Here is an 18671-nt window from a genome sequence, read left to right as displayed (position 1 = left end):
CTTAACAAATTAGAAGCTGACGCTGATTTTACCTAATGGCAACCAAAAACGATGACCAGGAAAGATATAATAATTCCATTTCAGCACATTTTTAGGATAATTTTTCTTAGTTCAACCCTGTGTATGCCTGCTTAGAGGAGTATGTGGAACTCCACTTGCAGGATTTCGCCTCATTCTTGAATGCCTCTTCATGATTTTACCAACTGGGCACCCACTAACACTTTCTGCAATAACTTTTTTTTTCTTCTTCTAGCAAAGGCAATATAAAAATCAATATAAAAAATCCAGTCCCAGTGATCATGCACTGAAAATAGAGAAAAAAGTGCTTGGAGATGTGACATTTTAAAGCATCTCTGTAAGTTTAATTTTTAAAGGACAGAATGAGGCATATTAAATTCTACTCATACTATAAGGTATGCATATCGCTTGTACAAGAAAAGCCCAAATAAAATGATTAATCAAAGTGACTGAAGAGGTGTGAAAACAGTGCAAGCTGGAATTGGTGGAGACTTGCTGAGATCTTGGAGACATCTTTTTTTCTTTTGAATGAATTCTGCTATATCCTTTCCCTTTAAAATAATAGTGCAATTGGGATCTTTGCTTTTCTGATTTCATTGAAAAACACTTACTAAGTATTTCTGCTGCTAAGAGCATTCGGAGCCATGCTCTAGAGTCACTCTGTCGAAAGGCAAATGCCTTCTCTACTGGTAAGAGTAGGATGGGACGGTATCAGGCAAATGCAACCTGTAGAGAAACCAAAATCCTGTTTTCCAGCAAAAGCTTACTCTAATGGAAATGCAAAGCAAAAAGAAACTCTGAAGTGACAACACATGCTGATTGGCTTTGATAGAGAATGTTTTCCAACATTTTTCGGGAGGTATCAATAGGATCATGAAATATGGTGAATGTGTAACAATAGCAAAAAGTGATGGATGAAATGTCAGAAATTTAATATAGAAAGGACTTCTACAAACTCTTCCTTTCACAAGCATTCTTACTCACACAAGCAATCCTCTTCTTGGCAAGGGGCTGCAGGATCAAAATATAAAAAGCATACATAGTCAAATTATTTTTTGAGATACTGAACTTTATATATATAATTCTTTTTGTGGGAACAAAACTCTAAATTGTGTGGTACTGGTTGGTGCTGCCAGTCCCAAAGAGCATTAGTATTTCAAAGCCTTGATCCTGTAGACCACTGGCTTCCCAGAAGGGTCTATACAAATTACTCAAGACTTTATTTGCTGGGTTTGGAAACGGCTACACTGTATAAAAATGTTTTTGTATTTATTTTTTAAAAAATTAGCTTTACAAAAAAACTTTTCCCTTTTTTTCTTTTTCTTTTTTTTTTAAAGATATCATTATCTACAGGAACCCATAAAAATTTTTCCATATTTACATCTAGATAGCTAATAATTGACAAATATAATATCGTGAAATAAAATATTGAAAGTGAATATCCAACCTTTTAAATAGACATTTGGCTCACAGCATAAACAACAGAGAAAACAAATAAACAGAACAAAAAAAAAAAGATCCGCTCTTCTTACAGGCCCGATCTTTTCCTTTCTCTTAATAAAAAAAGAAAAAAGAAAAAAGAAAAAAAGTATATTGGTGGGATCAAACACGCTGCTTCTAAGCAGAATGCCAGCAACAAACTGCTCCCATCCAGCACCTCACACTGAAAAACCAAGTTCTCTGAAGTTCATGTGAGTGGTTGCTGAGACATACGAGTGTCCGGCCGACGCAGGACTGGCACCTGTCCCCCACGCTGCTCCTAATGCATCGTTTGCCTTTTACTCTGAGGAAGGGCAGGGCCCCCACACTCCCCTTCTTTTGCTCTCAAGAGACGTAGTTGAGCTTCGTTCTTAAATGATATATTTGGCCACTGATGCACGGAGGCATAAGGCTAGGGTAGGAAGATGACAGCGTGCCTCTAGTTTCTGAGTACGTGCACACATTTGCTCTCTGTTCTCTCCTGCCCAAACACACACGCTGCCCCACGCAGCCATTCACACACTCAGAAGTATACAGAGGGCCAGGTCCTCTCAAGGGGAACAGACCAGCATGCCACACGGTCCCTTGTAACCCCCTTTGGAAAATACATTTCCTGGCACATCCCTTTCGCCAGCAGTCTGGGAAGTGCCGGGGAGGAGGAGGAGGAAGAGGGGGAGGTGGAGGAGCCTGCACAGCCGGATGGGGCCAGGCCAGCAGCCCGGGCCACCGCGGCCCCTGCTGAAAGGCTGCTGCCTGCAGACGGAGTGCAACCTGGGACTTGGAGGGCTATGGGGAACACAAAGCTCCTCAAAATGGTCTCTGGTTCCCTTGTGGGCACAAATTCTCTAAAATGCAGGCCTTCTGTTTGTTGTTGTGTGTTGGGACATGTGCTACAGCTATTGTTAGAAGAACTCAAACTATGCTATATTACATTACATCCACTCACACTCGCAAACACCCCCTCACGCACACATACATGTTGGCAGGATACATCAGCATTCATATAAAGCTTTGGAACTTTTATCCCTCAGCATTAAGAGCAAAAGCTACTTAACTGGTACCTTACTGTTAACTGCAAATGTGCTTTAGAAGCAGCATTTCCTTAGATAACTTTCTTCTGTAAATATCACAGTGACCATAATATATCATTAAATGTATTTTGCTGAAGTGCGCAGCCAATAACCCTGGCTATATATATATATTTATATAATTCCACCCACCCCCAAATCTCTTTAAAGAAAGTCTGTAAAAGCCGGTGTCGCAGTGTGAAAGCTTCCATGAGCATAGGAGTTTAAACAATGTACCTCACCATAAAAAGGAAAGAGAAACAAATTAAACAGCTGTAGGCGCATTATCCCATACTTCTACAGTGTTGTGTCTAAATGCTGTGCTGGCTTGAGAAAGAGTCTGTGCACGAGTCAATCTGTCTTAAAATACTGGTGTAAATATTGTCATTGGTTCGGTTCTACAGTTGTGTTCTCCTCTTCATCCCTTTTGGGCTTCCCTTTCTCCTCCTCTTCTTCCCTGATGGCCTGGATTTGTTCTGAAGATTGGTGCAGCGTGGATTGCTCCGCGCCTTGCTTCTCTGTCCCGGCTAACCTCTCCTCGTCCTCAATTACTTTCTTCCACATTTTATGGTTCTGAAGCAGGTGCTGAGTGATCTGACAGTAGATTTTCCTCCTCTTGAACTTCTTCTTTCCTGTAAAATACCGTGTGACATTAATGTACTGTTTTCTGTGAGAGAAGAAGGAAAAAGGACTGAAGGTGTCGGAAGCAGACAGGGTGTACCATGACATACAGGAACTGCACCAACAGATTTTTAAAACCACAAACTTAAACGGTCTTAAAATTCAGAAAGCTATGCCTCTCCAGATCTCCGGGAAAGGAAACTGGTTTCCTGCCCAGTTTGAGCCCTGGCTTCATCCTATCTTAGGCTGCATGCTGTCCCTGACTATGCAGCTCACAAAGACATCTAGTGCTTGAATGATTATGCATAGAACATGTTGTTGAGCTGTTTCTGCTCATTTTTTTATAACAAGTACTTAAAGACTCTGATCAACCTACTCCATAACACATACATTAAATTCTGTGCCCCTCCCCGCCCCCAATGGGTCCCTGCTGATTGCCCTAGAAAACAAATCCTGATTTTGTTTTCTCCACATTTTACCTCTGATCTGAGCCATAGAAGGATAATGAATGAGCAAGCATTAGTAATCAAAGGAGGGAACCCATTCCTATGTTCCCTTTTCAAAGTCAGAGACTTGTCACTCCACCATCGCAGTGGAGATGACCTTAAAGCCTCTGCGCAACATTGCTTCGGCAACGGAGTCTGACCACTGAAGAAGTAGTCATATAGACAAATACTACCAGGGAGCTCGCTTGTCTTTGGTTTTGAAGCATCAGTCCCCTGCTGTTAACCTATAAAATGTTTTTGCCACTGGTAGTTCTCATGGCTCCTGACACAGCTGCACTACAAGTGTTTTGCTGTCTGAAATGTCGTTTTTTTCTGTGTCATTATAGTCTGTCCAACACAGATTGTTAACTCCTTAACAGTACACAGCTTGAAAATTTTCCCTGGTCATTAACAGTGGCAATGGCAGTCACAGAACTGAAATAATAACTCCTCCAAAGACAACTGCTGATTTCTTTTTTAAAGAAGGTGACGTAGAGGAACGTTTTGTAACAAATAAATTTGCGTGAATTAGTATTTGCAGGTTGCCTAAAGTATGTCTGTGTCAGGATCCAAAATGTTTAGCCCTTGAAGCTTTTGAACTGGAAACAAAGAGCTTTTCACTGAGCACAGACCAAATCCAGCTCAATCCTTCATTAGAAAGCCCTTGGTTCCCTGTAGGAAACCTTCAGGTTTAGCACTAATAAGAAGCCCCTATCCTGCCAATGCCGCAGCAGGACATTCTCTCCTGGGTTTCCCGGGTGACCCTGCATCTTGCTGCTCTCTGCAGACACCAGCGAGCACTTGCTGTGGTGTTAAAATTTGTCTGAATCAATAAAGACTGAGCCTGTTTAATTCTTATACTTGCATCAGAAATTTGGGGGAATTACATGCTTTTGTATAATAACAAAAATGATTTTAAGCTACCTTAAGAGTTTATAACTCTTAAATTTATCTCAACTGCTTTAGTGAATTATCAGGACCTAGGTGAAGTGTTTTTTGCCACAATTATATTTCCACCTGCCTTAAAGTCATTTCAATCAAGAAAAAGATCTTCACCAACATCTACACATCTCTTAGTAACTATGCATCTGACATCTCAACCTTTTATTTTGTTTCATTGGGAAAGTTTAGAACATCCAAAATTGTGGTGATCATAGGTATAAATTTCTAACAACCTGTAAGACCCCTATATTGGCACAAAAGATGCCATAGATTCCTGATTCAGATCCACACAGTCACAGAGAATTTAGGGAACTGGAAGAAAACAGTTTGTAACACATTGGTACGATCGAGAAGATGAGCACCCCACATTTAGTAAGAAGGAAGTAGGAAGAGTTTGTTTGGATATTTCAAAACTTCTGATACATTCATTTTTAAGGTTTTGAAAAAGATAACGAGCCTAAAAGCACCAGGTTGAATAGTAAAGTACAGTCATGGAGTAGAATGTGAAAAGGAAAACAGAAGACAACTAAAAAATGGTCTGTTTTCAATGTGACAAGGGTTAATAATGGTCTGTGCTTTTAACCTGAAAGCAGCATTGTTGGACTTGACTAGCAGTGATAAAGAAGATAAGTGAATACAGAAATGAGATGAAAGGAAACTAAGGATTTCAAAGCAAGGTTAGACACTCCAATGGATAAACAAGAACATCCTTCATCTTTCTTTTTAATACAGCAATATCAGTTTCAGGCTTTGGGGTCTATGTTGGTTACCAATCGCATACGCTTTCCCCTGGTAGGCAATTCCATAAATGCCAATCTGCCACAGAAACATGTGGCTCTGCCTGCTATTACAGAGCTGATAGATCATAAGGTGCTAAAATAAACCTGTGTGTACTATATTACTTAATGTTTGCTGTTCTCAACAACATTTTCTGTGCATGTGAACCTGTTAAACTTAAAATATGTGCAAGCGTGTGTGTGTGAACAACAGCAACGATTTCTTAAATACAACCCGTATACCCCTGGATCTTACTGGAGATAAAAGGTCAATTCTGCACATCAGGAGACGTAGATTTTAGTTCCACGTCTTTATGTGACTTATTGCAATCATCAAACCTTTCTGCTTCTCAGCTTCCCCAACAGAAGATAGGGATGATAGTCAGCAGGGCATGAAAGTGTGTGGGAAAGAACAGAAAAAGTGATGCTGTTAAGAGAAAAGGCTACGTATCAGTATTTCACTAGCTCTCTTAAGGCTGGTGCTTTCTAGAAGGATTAGGTATAGGGGAGGGAGATAAAGATGACCCGGAGGAAGGAAATAAAAGAACGGCAGTAGGAAATTCAGAGGGAGGAGGAACACGAAAGAGAGGAAAAGGTAATGCATGCAGGATTAAACTGGTAAAAGAAACAGGTCTACAGTTGCAGCCTTTTCTCTTAAAAATCTCTTCCAACGACTTCCTGAGATCTCCTTTCAAGGTACAAAGTTTTCCTCTCAGTATGACAAATGTCAGCACTGTTGCCCTTCTGGAGGAGAGGCAGGAGACTATCATCAGCTTTAGTTACTGATTAGCCAGAAGGGCCAAGTGACGCAGCTCCCAGCACACAACACAGCAATGCTCAGTGCCAACTCACTCCCCACTCTTCTCCACACGTTACCTTGAAGAGATTTGCATTAAAATACTTCCATTGCTAAAAACTCTTTTACTGCATCAGCATCTCAGAGCCTCATTCTATTATTCCTGTACATCATGCTAACTCATGGAAATGATGAGTGCTTTCCTTGAAAAATCTTCTCCCAGCCATCCTTTCTTCAACTGAAATTGTTGCAGTCTAATAACATCAGTGCTGAAATAGTCTAAAAAGCCCTCATGAACAGATGGGTGATCCACCCCCAGAAACCTCAACTGAAGGTAGAAACGAGTAGTAGATACGAACAGCAATGCATATCAGTCCTGAAACCATAGAGCGTCTCCATTACCAACGTAACTGCCTACATGCCAGCTTCACCAAGGAAGGACAGCACTGAATCACTGTAACTCTGGAGAGGCCCATGTTGAACCTGACCAGCTCATGATCTCTATACTTTTACAATATGGCTGCTTAGTTTTTGGTCACAATATGGAACTTGCTCTGTTGAAAAACAGAAGCGTGAACAACTTACTGGATTCAGCATTTTCACAAGTTTCCATTTCTGCTGTTTCTTCCTCTTCATGCTCATCAGTGTCCCCCGATTCATCACTATCTTCTATCCATTTCCCTGGCATCAGCCCCGCTGAGTCATAGGAGTTACATAGTGGTCCCACAATGTGAGTGATGAAAGATTCCTGGAGGTGTGCCAGCTGAGGAGCAGAGCGATCCATGAAAGGACTGATTGGCAAGCCCAGGCTAGCCTCTTCATCACCCTGGAGATGAAAAATAGCGGTAATTTCTCTGAAGTAAATGAAACAAAACCATGTCACGAAAAGGAGTAACGCACATCAAACCAATTAAAAATGATGAAAGAAAAATAATTCAACTCTAATGCCACTTCCATAGCATGCCAGCATGACTTTACTACAGTGCCATCACATCAAATGGTTAATTGAAGTTACAGCTCTTTTCTTGTAAGAGGACCCATTACCGATAGTTTGAATTTAACAAGGATGTTAGTTGATGACTGTGCAAAATGATGCCCACCGCCCTTGCCCTGTACTTTACACTGTGAGTGTGAAAATTTGAAAATTATTCTTTTCTTCCTTTTGTCACATTATTTTCAAAAAATCCCTTCTGATTTTGTGATTGTTAGCTCACAACAACCTTGTAGTCAGCCACCCGTTTGCAGGGAACAAGACTGAACTTCTACAAGCCAGGGCTATCTCATTGAACTAGTTTTCTTATTAGTTTTGTCCCTACTATACATAACATGGAGAGGTCCTCTTGGCTTTGGGTCATAAGTATTTGTTTCCTGGGACTATTAGAATGATCCCTATGAAAGCAAGGATTACTCAGAAGCAGTAAATCTTTCCCATAAAGCTTTTTGCTAGCTTTTCTTGGGGAGAGAGGGTAGAGGGGAGGTATAGGAAGACTTTTTTTTCCCTCCTCTCATGATGTAAAAGAAGGTAAAACTTTCCTGCAGAACCAAGTCTGATATACTCACTCATCCCTATCATAGCAACGCTTCTGGTGATATCAGTGAGTTTTCAGCTGAGTAGACATGTCAAGACAGGATGCCACCTCCCCAAGAAAAAAATCCAATCTCCCTAATCAAGGTTGACATGCAAATTAATGTTTTAATACAATACATAGATCTACATTTGAGAATACAGATTAGAAGTTGGAGAGACATTTTCAGTTTCCATTATGTTACAGATTGCCTGAATTTATCTCCTTGTAACCTAAATTTTCCAAAAGTCATTGACAATGTATCTGGTCAACACCTTGTTGATATCTGGGAAGGCCAAAGAATGAGAGGTAAATTTTGAAGCATGTATGACAAATGTCTCATTTCCTTGTGTTTTGTTTTGTTACTATTATAATAACCTACTCTGAAATGTTATGTTCAATCTTTAAACGCAAAATACTAGTGTTAACAAAACACTGAAATATGCCATCCATTCTTGAATAGCAAGCAAATTAAGAAGAGGTTGCAGCTCACTCTTCTTTACAGTAACACATCTGAGATTTCCTGGTTGTGAGCTGTCAGTAGTGGGAAGAAAGCTTAAACATTGAAATGTTTACAAGTTCTTTTTTCATGTTCAGTTAAAACATGATTTATTATGTGAAAAATTTTGCAGTGCGTTTTTTGATTCTTTTTAATATGTCTAACCTGTCTTCAAGTAAGTATGCTAAGCATGTGGAGGGAAGAAAAGGAAACATACTGTAACAATATGACACAGGATTTTGAATGTTTCTATGCAACACATTTTTAATAAGGAGTTTTTCTTTATACAGGACTTAAATTCTTCAAAGGAATTGGTGTTTATTAAAGGAAATTCAAGAAAGATTTTTCATTATTTTCACAGCACAGGTTGAATGTACATATGTATGCTTTTTGATAACAATTCTAGGGAAATTCAAACTTCCCATAAAACTGTCATTTTTAGAAATGAGAAAATGAAGACTTTTCCCTTCTCAGAAAAAATCTGATAATCAAAAGCATGGTGAAAATGGTTTGAAACACCTCTCATGGCATATTACATTAAAGAAAATCAGATTTTAACCTAGGTTAAATAAATTCAGAATCTAGCTTATCCTCCTTAATGCCAAAAGTAAGTCCTAGGAAGAAAACATTCTCTGTTTTCAATCCCATCAGTATCCTGTCAGCATGGCAATTCATGGCATGCAAAAAAACCAAAACAGGAAACCCACTGGGACATATTGATTTCTCAATACAGTGAATACACATCTTCTATTAAAACAAAACCAAAAAACCCTAATATCTTACTGACTACCTGGCCTCTTGGAATTTGCAAGCCAGGAGTTCAAATACATTTGCCCACAATCCGCATGCCAAAAGGAATGCCATTAATGAAGATAACGTGTTATTCTGAATCGTATTTTGCAGAGAGGATAAATCTCAAATGTATTTTTTTTAATTACAGGATTATAAGAAAGATAATCTCCAACAGTCCTTTGGAGCAGCTTCCAAGAGCATGAAAACATTAGTAGCACACCTTTCTGACTGATGGAAAATAACCCAGATTCCTACTGTGGAATTACACAGCATCCTCCCACATGTGTTCCTCCCAAGCTCGATTCAGAGCTCACTATCCAACACTTCGACGATATTAATGTATTGGAGCACTTACTGCCCTCTGACATCAGTTATGTTGGATCAAAGCACAGTCATATCATATATCTGATTAACAGGTTTTGTCTGCATGCAGTAGTCACCCACATAAGCTATGATCATCACCAGAATTAAGTGAAGTACAATTTGTTGGGAGAGTTGTAATGAAAACAGACAAATATGAAGAAAAGTGTTTCCTGAAAGAAAATTTGGGAGATGAAGGTTGATCACTGTTGTTATGGGACTCAGTCTCTTTCTTTAAGGAAAAATGAAAAGAAAACCGGAACCAACTATATAAGTAACATATGTAAGGGTCAATGTTCTTTCTTTTTCTCAGGAGATCTGAAATAAATGAAGAAGCTTCAGGTCAATGTCTGAATTTTGTCCCTTTTCCCATTTCTTTACATACTCCAGAAGGCGGCAGCAGCAGAAAGTCCTAGTTTTTTTCCAAACTGTAAGTACAGTAAATTTAAGGGAAGTTGAAAAGGCTTTAAAAGGGATTAGTCTGTGACTTCAAGTTACTGCACAGCCTCCCTGAGAAGTCTGTGGGGTGTCTGGTTCAGTGATTTAGCCTGCTTTCTTCCTCTTGAAAAGACAGGATGTGGAGTTTAGTCTAACCAGCACATTCAAAATATGTTCCCACTCGGGAAACAGAGGAATAGTGTGGGAAAAGCCCTGTCCCTTGCGCTCCGCAGGCTAAATAGGTTATAATGAGAAAAGGTTCAATTAAGGGCTCCCTTACACCTGGCAGGAGAGGACCAGTGCCTGGCTGTATTCCCAGGTCTTTGTAAATCAATCTGTGGCTGTCCTCCTTCCTCGTGCTACCATCAGCTGAGCCTTGCATAATTACTGCAGTTGTACTGACAGATTTCTGAAAGCTGAAAGTGTTGTCTTAAAAAATAAAGTATGCGTCAGGATCAACATGTAGAGAGCAGATATGGTCAGTCTGTGATAAACTGAAAGTCAATGTTAGAGTTGTGCTCAGTACATAAAGGTTCTGTGTGTGCGAACAGAGACATGGCCCACAGGGAAGCTAAAATAATTCCTCTGCTCTGTTTAGATCATCTCAACAAGGATGTTGTGTCCAGTTTTGGAGACCGCACGTCAATAAAAGTGTGAGCCACCTGGAGGGACTGCAGAGGAGAGCAATGAGAACCAGCTGATGTCTTGAAAAGACACAGAAGGAAGGATGAAAAGATAGTCTGCACTAAAGAAGACTGAAAGGGAGACAGGACGACTGCCAACAGAAAAAAAAGAGGAATGGGACACTTATTCGCTATAGGATAGTGCCAGACTGGAACAGTTAAGCCTGTAGAAACCCCATCATCAGAGGTCTTTAAGGACACATCAGAAGCTTCAGTGACAAATGGACTTTCACTGATCCAGCAAAAGGATGGACTAGTGTAACTCTAGCCATCCCCTTCACCCCTGTTCTCTGTGATTTTCACTCATCACCAGCCCTAGCATGCTGCAGGACTGCTTAACACAAGACATGCAACCAGCAGATACCGCTTTGGACATGCATTTATTTACCTGTTCATAAAACTCATTGACAATGCCTTCTGTCCACTGCAGATGCAAATCTTTGCATTTTGCAGGCCCATTTATGTCAGCCAGTTTGATGCACATTTGGCAAACCAGCAAGCGGTCATTCTCATTAGTCCAGTCAATTCCAACATCATCATTCACCTAGTAGACAGAAAAAGGAAAACCATGACAGTAATCCTGGGTAAAAGGATGCATCCAGAGAGCAAGTTCTGCCCTGGGATATCTTACAGTATTTTTAGCTATTTAACAAAATCACAACTGTAAGCAGGTGAGCTAACCCAAGGTTGGAATTTACAATCAGCTGTAGAGCAATATGTAAAAAGAAAAATACGTGAAAAACAATGAACATTGAGATTAATTATGAGAAATTAATATTTAGCAAATGGTGTGCCTGTTTGAAGGCATTTGCTAGGAAAACAAACAAATACAATCTTTCCATGACATTTTCAAGAAGTTACTACCTAATTGGTGTACAAAGATAAATTACCATCAAATGCCATGCTGATTTAATTGCACTGTGAAGACACATGTAACAAGCTTATTTCCCTATTTGATCTAAGTATGTCTGAAAGTATTTGCTATCTTTCTCCTTTTCTTTATTTTTCCCATACCTCCCGCAATAAAAAGTGATATATACTATCAACTGCTCTAAAACAAAAGCGTCACCTTAAAGAATCACAGAAAGGTTGAGGTTGGAAGGCACCTTTGGAGATCATTTAGTCCACCCCCCCTGCTCAAGGCAGGGCCAGCTATAGCAGGCTGTTCAGGATTGTGTCCAGTTCGGTTTTGAGTATCTCCAAGGAGGGAAACTCCACAACCTCTCTGGGCAACCTCTTCTAATGTACAACCCCCATCACAGTAAACATGTCCTTTCTTACAGGGGGATTCCTGTATTTCAGCTCGTGCCCACTGTCTCTTGTCCTGTCACTGGATACCACTGAGAAGAATCTGGCTCCATCTGCTTTACTCTCCCTATCAGGTATTTATACACATGGCTGCATCCCATCAGGTCCCATGGACTTGCGTACGTCCAGTTCGTTCAAGTGCTGATGCCATTCACTGAAAGTAAGTCTTCACCACTTCAGACTCTCTCTCACACCTCAGGGGCCTGGGATTTCTGAAGCCCGGTCTTAGCCACAAAGACCGAGGCTGAGAAAGCATTGAGGACTTCGGTCTTTTACATCTCCAAACGTTCAGCAATACCAACCTTTAATGCCGTTAGCCACATTTTCCCATCTCAGCCTTTTCTCCTAGAATATCTCCTAGTGTGGGAGGCGCTGTCTTCTACTGTCCACTTAATTTTCGAAATTCAAATCCCTCCTTGAAACACAGCTTTAATTGTCAAGCTTGCAATAGTTGAATATGGATAAAAAGTTGTTGTGCTATGACTAGATGAAACTTCCACGTCCTCTATCAGCAGGTCCCCTGCCCCATACAGCAGTGGGCCCACATGGTAAGGCTTTGCTTTTGGTGTACATGATCCAACATAACTAATGTCAGAGAACAGTAAGTGCTCCAATGCATAGCTTCCTTCATTATTTCTTGTTGGTACTTTCCAGACTGCAAGTTTTCTGGTGGGAGGATGCTTACATTACATGTGTTTACACTGACTTCTGTACAGAAGGGTCTCTCTGACTGTAGCCTCAATATACTAAACTACGGTTCAGCAACCCAATCAATAACGCGATCATTTAGAGCTAATTTTATCAGTTACAGCACCTCCATCCTTATACAAACATGTCAGGTCTGCTTTCTGAGACCACTCTGGTACAAAAGAGTTTTTGCCAACCAAACATAAATAATCTTTTTTTAAGGCAGTGAGTACGCTGGGAAAGCCAGGCTCAGCCACAAGCACTGGTTAATATGTTCACCTTCTCCTCCACTTTTTATTCCATGCATGATCATTTGACTATTCAAGCAATAAGGAGAGAGAAGGAGGTTAATGGATGTCCTTACAAATCTATAGTGAGCTGCCAGGACGTGATACATCAGACCGTTCTCCTATTTATCTGCAGTGTCTCAGGTATCACCTTGCTTGGTTACAACAGCGGTTACACCTACCATTGTCCAGCCCGATAGATTTAAGACCAATTTAGTTTTCAATATCCACAATTTACGCCTAGTACTTTGGTCAAGCTTGTCCTCTTCCACAGTTAAGACAGTTATCTCTTTGATAAAGCCACAGCAATCACTGGTTTAGCCTGTCCTTTTTCATTCCTTACTTATGTTCACAGAAGTGAAGTTTTTGGTCCAAGCTGTCAAATTCAAAGGATGTATTCAGACAGCCTAAATTCCCCATGCTTTATTGTCATTGTAGCCCTTGCAGATGAGAACCTGCCAACACTGTTCAATACTTTACAAGGAAATTAGGCCAGTGAAAATGATCCCAGAGTTTAAAATTAGGACCTAAAGAAACCCCCCAGAGGTTTTGGGACATGACTAGCAGGGGTGCAGAAAGAGTTCAGACTTTTACGGATCTACAGATCAGTTCTCTGTCTACCCCGGACCATAATTTAAGGCCTTTCTTTACAGCTTCTTAAAGCCTAACAAAGAGACAGATGTTACAGGGAAATGGAAAACAAAACCAGTCATACATCTGGAGGCTTCAAAATTTCAGGATACAGGTCCATCCTAAGCAATACCACAAGAAAACATTTTATCTATGTCACCAAAACAGCTAGGAGGTCCTAGTCCTGGATGAGAAACACACTGTGCATGGTGTGTTTCTCACAAGGAACAAGAAGGCAGTACCGGCTCCAAAGGCAGGTATCATCTAGGTAACATGCCAACAGCTTTGACGGATGGTGGAGTTTGTTAAAGTAACTTGATAGCTGGTGATTTCCAATAAGTGAGGTTGACACTGTACAATAATTTTTAAGAATGGTTTCCCAGGGTTGCAATTTTATACTCACTGAATGGAGCGTGCAGGAAAGATCTTCAGTGACCTTTCTCTGGGGTTTACCCATTTGAAACGAAGTAGGAAAGAAAGATCATGCTTTCACTGCATTTGAAATTAGAATTTTAAAATTGTTATGATTTCTGTGCTTTGATAATATAACAGTACAATTAAACCAACAAAAATTCACATTAAGTATTTAGCCATTATGGAAACTTGGTAACACCTTTGTTTTGTTTCCCTGAGTGCTAAGAGGTCTAAAGTGCCAGTGAACAAGAAAACAATGTTGAAAAGTAGGATGTAAGTGGGATTTACATTCAAATAGTCCACAATATCCTTAGCCTTAAACCACTTTCTGAAAAAACTAAACATATATAAGAAAAGAAGCTGTGCCACTAAATTTAAACAAGTAAAAAAATAACAGAAGTGCCAGATTACTATTCAACAGAATTTTTTACAGCAGCCAAAAGCACATTCAGAAGAAAGAGCAACACAGCAGCCTTTCTAGCCTTTTCACTGTGATGCTACCAAGCCCCACAACCTTTTTCTGACCATCCACCAGAAACCCGAACCAATCTTCTTACCTTGGCGTTGAATTTGGCAACAAAATCAAAGTGTTTCTTCAGGTCAGTAGCCAAAATTGCCTCAATGACAAGGAAGCGGAAATGCTTGAACTCCACGTGGTCAAGGTTGACCAGGAAGTTGTATTCTGGCCTCGACATGAAAAGGTTCCAGGCAGCAGCGGCGTGGTGGTTCTCCAGGACAGAGCGGTCGTTGTACAGCACCGCCTGTGAAAGCAATGAGGGCAGCTGAAAGCTGAGAAACCTCTTAGCAAAAGAAACACTGCAATGCAGAAATGAGACTGACGTGGGGATGATGCATGAGGGAGGTTCAGGTTTGGTTGATTTGTTTGGGTTTTTTTTTAAAGAACTTCTCAAGGTTTGAAGATGTGATTTTGGCAGGACTAATACCAGACACCTGAACTGTTGCGATGGTGAAGATTTATCGGAAGATTGATTTGAAAAATCTGTGTCTTTCATGTTCAAGGGTCTTTGGTTCCTGACTAAACTGCATCACATGACAATAGATTATTCTGTTTCAGGCCACAAATTAATGACTAATATAATATAGGTGCGTGCTTCCCTGTTTCTCAGAACTAACCTCACTTAACAGGGATTATTGTCTTTGGTGTTTGTACCTGGTAATTCTGTCCATATTGGACTGATTCCAAACACAGAAACAAGTGAAATTCCAGTTTGCAACCTGACAACACACACTCAGTCTGACAGATTTCTCAATGCTAAAATCCAAAATTGGTTAAATCTTTACCAAAACAAGATGCGTAACTCTCATAGTGATGGCAATTACATTCAGAAACTAAACAAAGATCTAGAAAATGGACTTTAGGGGACAACAACCATCCAGGAAATCTTTCCACTTCAGCAGCATTCAGTCTTTTGACAATTTGGTGTATGGAAAGAAAAGCTTTTGGAAATATACTTCTATGTAAAATAGATGCAAGTTTTGTAACTTTTGACACAAATATGTACACAGACGTTCCCGTGGCTTTGCACTTCAATTGTATTTTTCTGTCACCTAGAGATGAAAAAATTCAATCCTATCCTAAAGTATAGAATCTATTATTTACCCCAGCGAACAGGTTGCTCAAGCAACTCAGCTTTACAGCCCATCTTTCCTAAGTGCACAGTAAGCATTTGAGATAGATATATTCTGCTACCCAGGCCCAACTCCTGAGGGCAGATTTTTAATACAGCAGCACTTTATCATTACTGGAAGCTGATACTGCTTGTCGTGAAAAATAAGAAAAAAACTAGATGCCAAATACAAGTTCTGCAAATTTCAGGTGATATCAGATTTAAAAAAAAAGAAAAAAACCCCAAACAACAAACCAAAATCCCAAAAAATAACAAGAAGAATTTGAATTTTTCCCATTAATTTATTTTCAAAATGGGGACAATACATTAAGGCTAATCATCTAACTTCCCTTGTTGATTTTTACAACCACAAAGCTATAGCGCTCATTTCTTAAAAATAGATTTAAGGATAGCATACATCTTCTATCAATCTATTTACCTGGCCAGAGTATCAAAGTTCTTGATCACAGAAAGATGTTGGAAGGATGAGAAGTATTACTATCAGTTTATAGACAGGAAGTGAGACAGAGCAAGTTCAGGTGACTTGCTCTTGGCGAGAGAGGAAGTCTGGATCCAAGTTGGGGAGTAAATCTAGAATTTCTGCATCCCTACCCGACTTCTCACCATTAAGCTATCTTTTTTTCTTTCCTTGTCCATAGAAATATTTTTCAGCAGAGTATACTGAAGCCAGGCAGGTCGGCTATGTAAAGTAAGGAAAGATGATCTCATAATTAAGCCAATAAACAGTGACTCAGAATTGCTGAATTCAACTCCCAGCATTGGCAGCAACTTCTGTGTAACCTTAGGTAAGTCTCAATTCTTCATTTATAAAACTGAGATTATTTTCCACACACATCCCCGCCCTGACAGATGCATAGTGTAAAAATACATTCATAAAAGACTGCAGCTGCTCATATTCTATAGGAACAGAGTGTTACAATCATGCACAAACTAACTTGCATGGTGCACTGTCAATTATACAGGTGCTTTTTAATTTTATTTTAATCTTTCTGTGCCTTACTGGGTAGAATAATTCTTCCCTTATTTCACAGTTACAGATTCTCTATCAGTCAGCAGAGCATTAGCTTCTCTTTCACCGAGACATTTTATCAGTACCTTTCTTAACAGCTCTACTAACTGAGGGTGGTGAGGGTGTGTAAGAAGACTCTTACCGGTAATCCCCAAGTGAAGTGATTATTTCTGTCACTTTGATAAGCTGTTTCAAAATATTTGGTAGACTTGTGCTTAATGGAAGCCACAGGCACCACTGGCAAGGAGAAGCTGTTACCGAAGACCTTCCAAACTTAACAGCAACGCTGCTTGAGATTTATTTACCTGAGGAGCACTCGTTGCTACCAAAAAGGCATTGGTCCTTCCTGGATGATCATAATCATGCATGGCTGCAGCTACATAAAGAGCCATCAATTCAAGGGCAGGGATGTTGCCAGCTAGGCATCCGTAGCTGTCATCTGTAGGTGTGTATGTCTTCGAAAACACATAACCCATATGGCCGTGAGTGATTCCACTGTCAGAATCTGAGCAGAAATAAATAAATTAAAAAAAAAAAAAAAGTCCTTACCACTTTTCCAGTGACTTACTGAAACAGATAGAAGCAACAAAGCAGAAAGAGAAGGAGCAAATTTACAATACATAACAGAAGAGTAAAACATCCTGACCTCAATGCTTTCTGATACTGTGCACATGATCAAGTGCAATAAGGCACACAATTGGACAGGAACAAATTCTGATCCCACCTGGGGATCTTCCAGCCATCCAGCAGACCCTGTTCTCAAACTATGTAAGTTACTAGCAATAAGCCATGGATTCATGGCCATGCTGGAGCTTTGTGGGTAACTCGATCTTCCCACTCCTTCCTCTAATTGCTTCACCATATAGATTAGTCTATGAGACACTAACAGTGCTTAAAACAATGGACTAGCATTTATTAATTCAATTATGGTGCATGTTTTCCAATCCAAAGGTCTAGACTTTGGATCTTTGCTGATAATCCTCTTAACAGCCTCTTTTTGAAGCAGCTTGAACATGCCTGTCAGAGGCAGATACTGAGTGAGATGCTTTGCTAATTTAATCTGCTTGAATGGATCTTACATGCAGCTGAACAATGTCTTTCAAATAACAAACACCAAAAAGCCCACTCAACCCCTTTCATTCCACCCATTTCACCTCACCTACAAAGCCTCCAACAACCCTTGCTAATAAAATTTTCCAGGAATAAAAACGTTTCCCGCCCCACCAAAACATCCTGAAGAGTTTCACGAATGATATGTATGTGCCACACAAACACCACCAAAAAAAGCAGAAGTGGAAGTGGTTTCTGCGGAACAAACTCCTGCTTTTCCAGGAACTCCCTCAGAACTCCCACAAAATACAGACAGGTCCTCTAGTTGCTACAGCTGAACCTGGAGAAGTTAATATAAAGATGCAATAAGAACAGCTTCCTGTAAGGAGCAATCATAAAACAGCAGATGAGTGGTCTTGCAAACTAGTTGCAAAATGGTAACAAGTCTCTTTCTTTGGAGACTGTGAGGAAAGGCAAAGGAACACTTCACGGCAGCCAAGCAGTGGCAAGTGCACGGCACTACCTGCATGCCCCAGTGGTTTTGTAATAGCAAAACAATGCAGGGTTTGAGGATTTAAAAGTCTACACTGCTTCTAGAGCAGCAGTGAAAAGAACTACTAATACAGTTTTCCTAGGAAAAAAGCTATTGTAAAAATCAAATGGTAACAAACATCTGTTGTTATGGGTGACCACAAAGGCTTGCATTCGCACATCGTTAAATGTAAAGTATTAGGTTTTGGAGGACCAATTCCATTCTCTTCAAAGTTACACAAGCATACCTTAACACCTTCAACATCCAACGTGCTACTGAACTTAAAAGTCTATCTAATAACAAGTACTGCACGCAATCCTCAATTGTTGGCTTTCTTACAGCAAATTTAATGGCAAAAGCTTTAAAAATACAACATATATACTTGCGCATTTAAATATACCTGAATCGCTTGCTGACCCGTGATCATTAATCACAGTTGGGAGTCCTGGGATGGGCTGAGTAGTAAGGTACCAAACGGCATGTAGAACATCAGTTGCATGGATTCGGTTGTGATCTGTGATACAAAGCAAATGACCCTGCTATTAAACATGAAGGATATTTCTGACAGCGGGAAATCAGCACCA

The 18671-nt window shown here is 40.0% G+C and overlaps 1 protein-coding gene across 1 annotated transcript in view; it reads right to left on the bottom strand.

The window, feature by feature from the left end:
• Nucleotides 1–335: 335 nt before the first annotated feature.
• PDE3A (phosphodiesterase 3A) overlaps nt 336–18671 on the bottom strand; it is a 270463-nt gene continuing 252127 nt past the window's right edge. Inside the window, exons 11-16 of the mRNA XM_076342466.1 lie at nt 18488–18601; nt 16811–17010; nt 14405–14608; nt 10910–11065; nt 6770–7010; nt 336–3196 (exon numbers count right to left, since the gene is read on the bottom strand). Of these exons, the coding sequence (XP_076198581.1) occupies nt 2949–3196; nt 6770–7010; nt 10910–11065; nt 14405–14608; nt 16811–17010; nt 18488–18601 (1163 nt within the window). The 3' untranslated portion in view covers nt 336–2948. The remainder of the gene's footprint in view (nt 3197–6769; nt 7011–10909; nt 11066–14404; nt 14609–16810; nt 17011–18487; nt 18602–18671) is intronic.

Source organism: Aptenodytes patagonicus, chromosome 1, assembly GCF_965638725.1.
Source record: "Aptenodytes patagonicus chromosome 1, bAptPat1.pri.cur, whole genome shotgun sequence".
NCBI classification, from domain to species: domain Eukaryota; kingdom Metazoa; phylum Chordata; class Aves; order Sphenisciformes; family Spheniscidae; genus Aptenodytes; species Aptenodytes patagonicus.
Note: the sequence above shows the minus strand (reverse complement) of the source record. Positions and strands in the feature narration are given on the sequence as shown.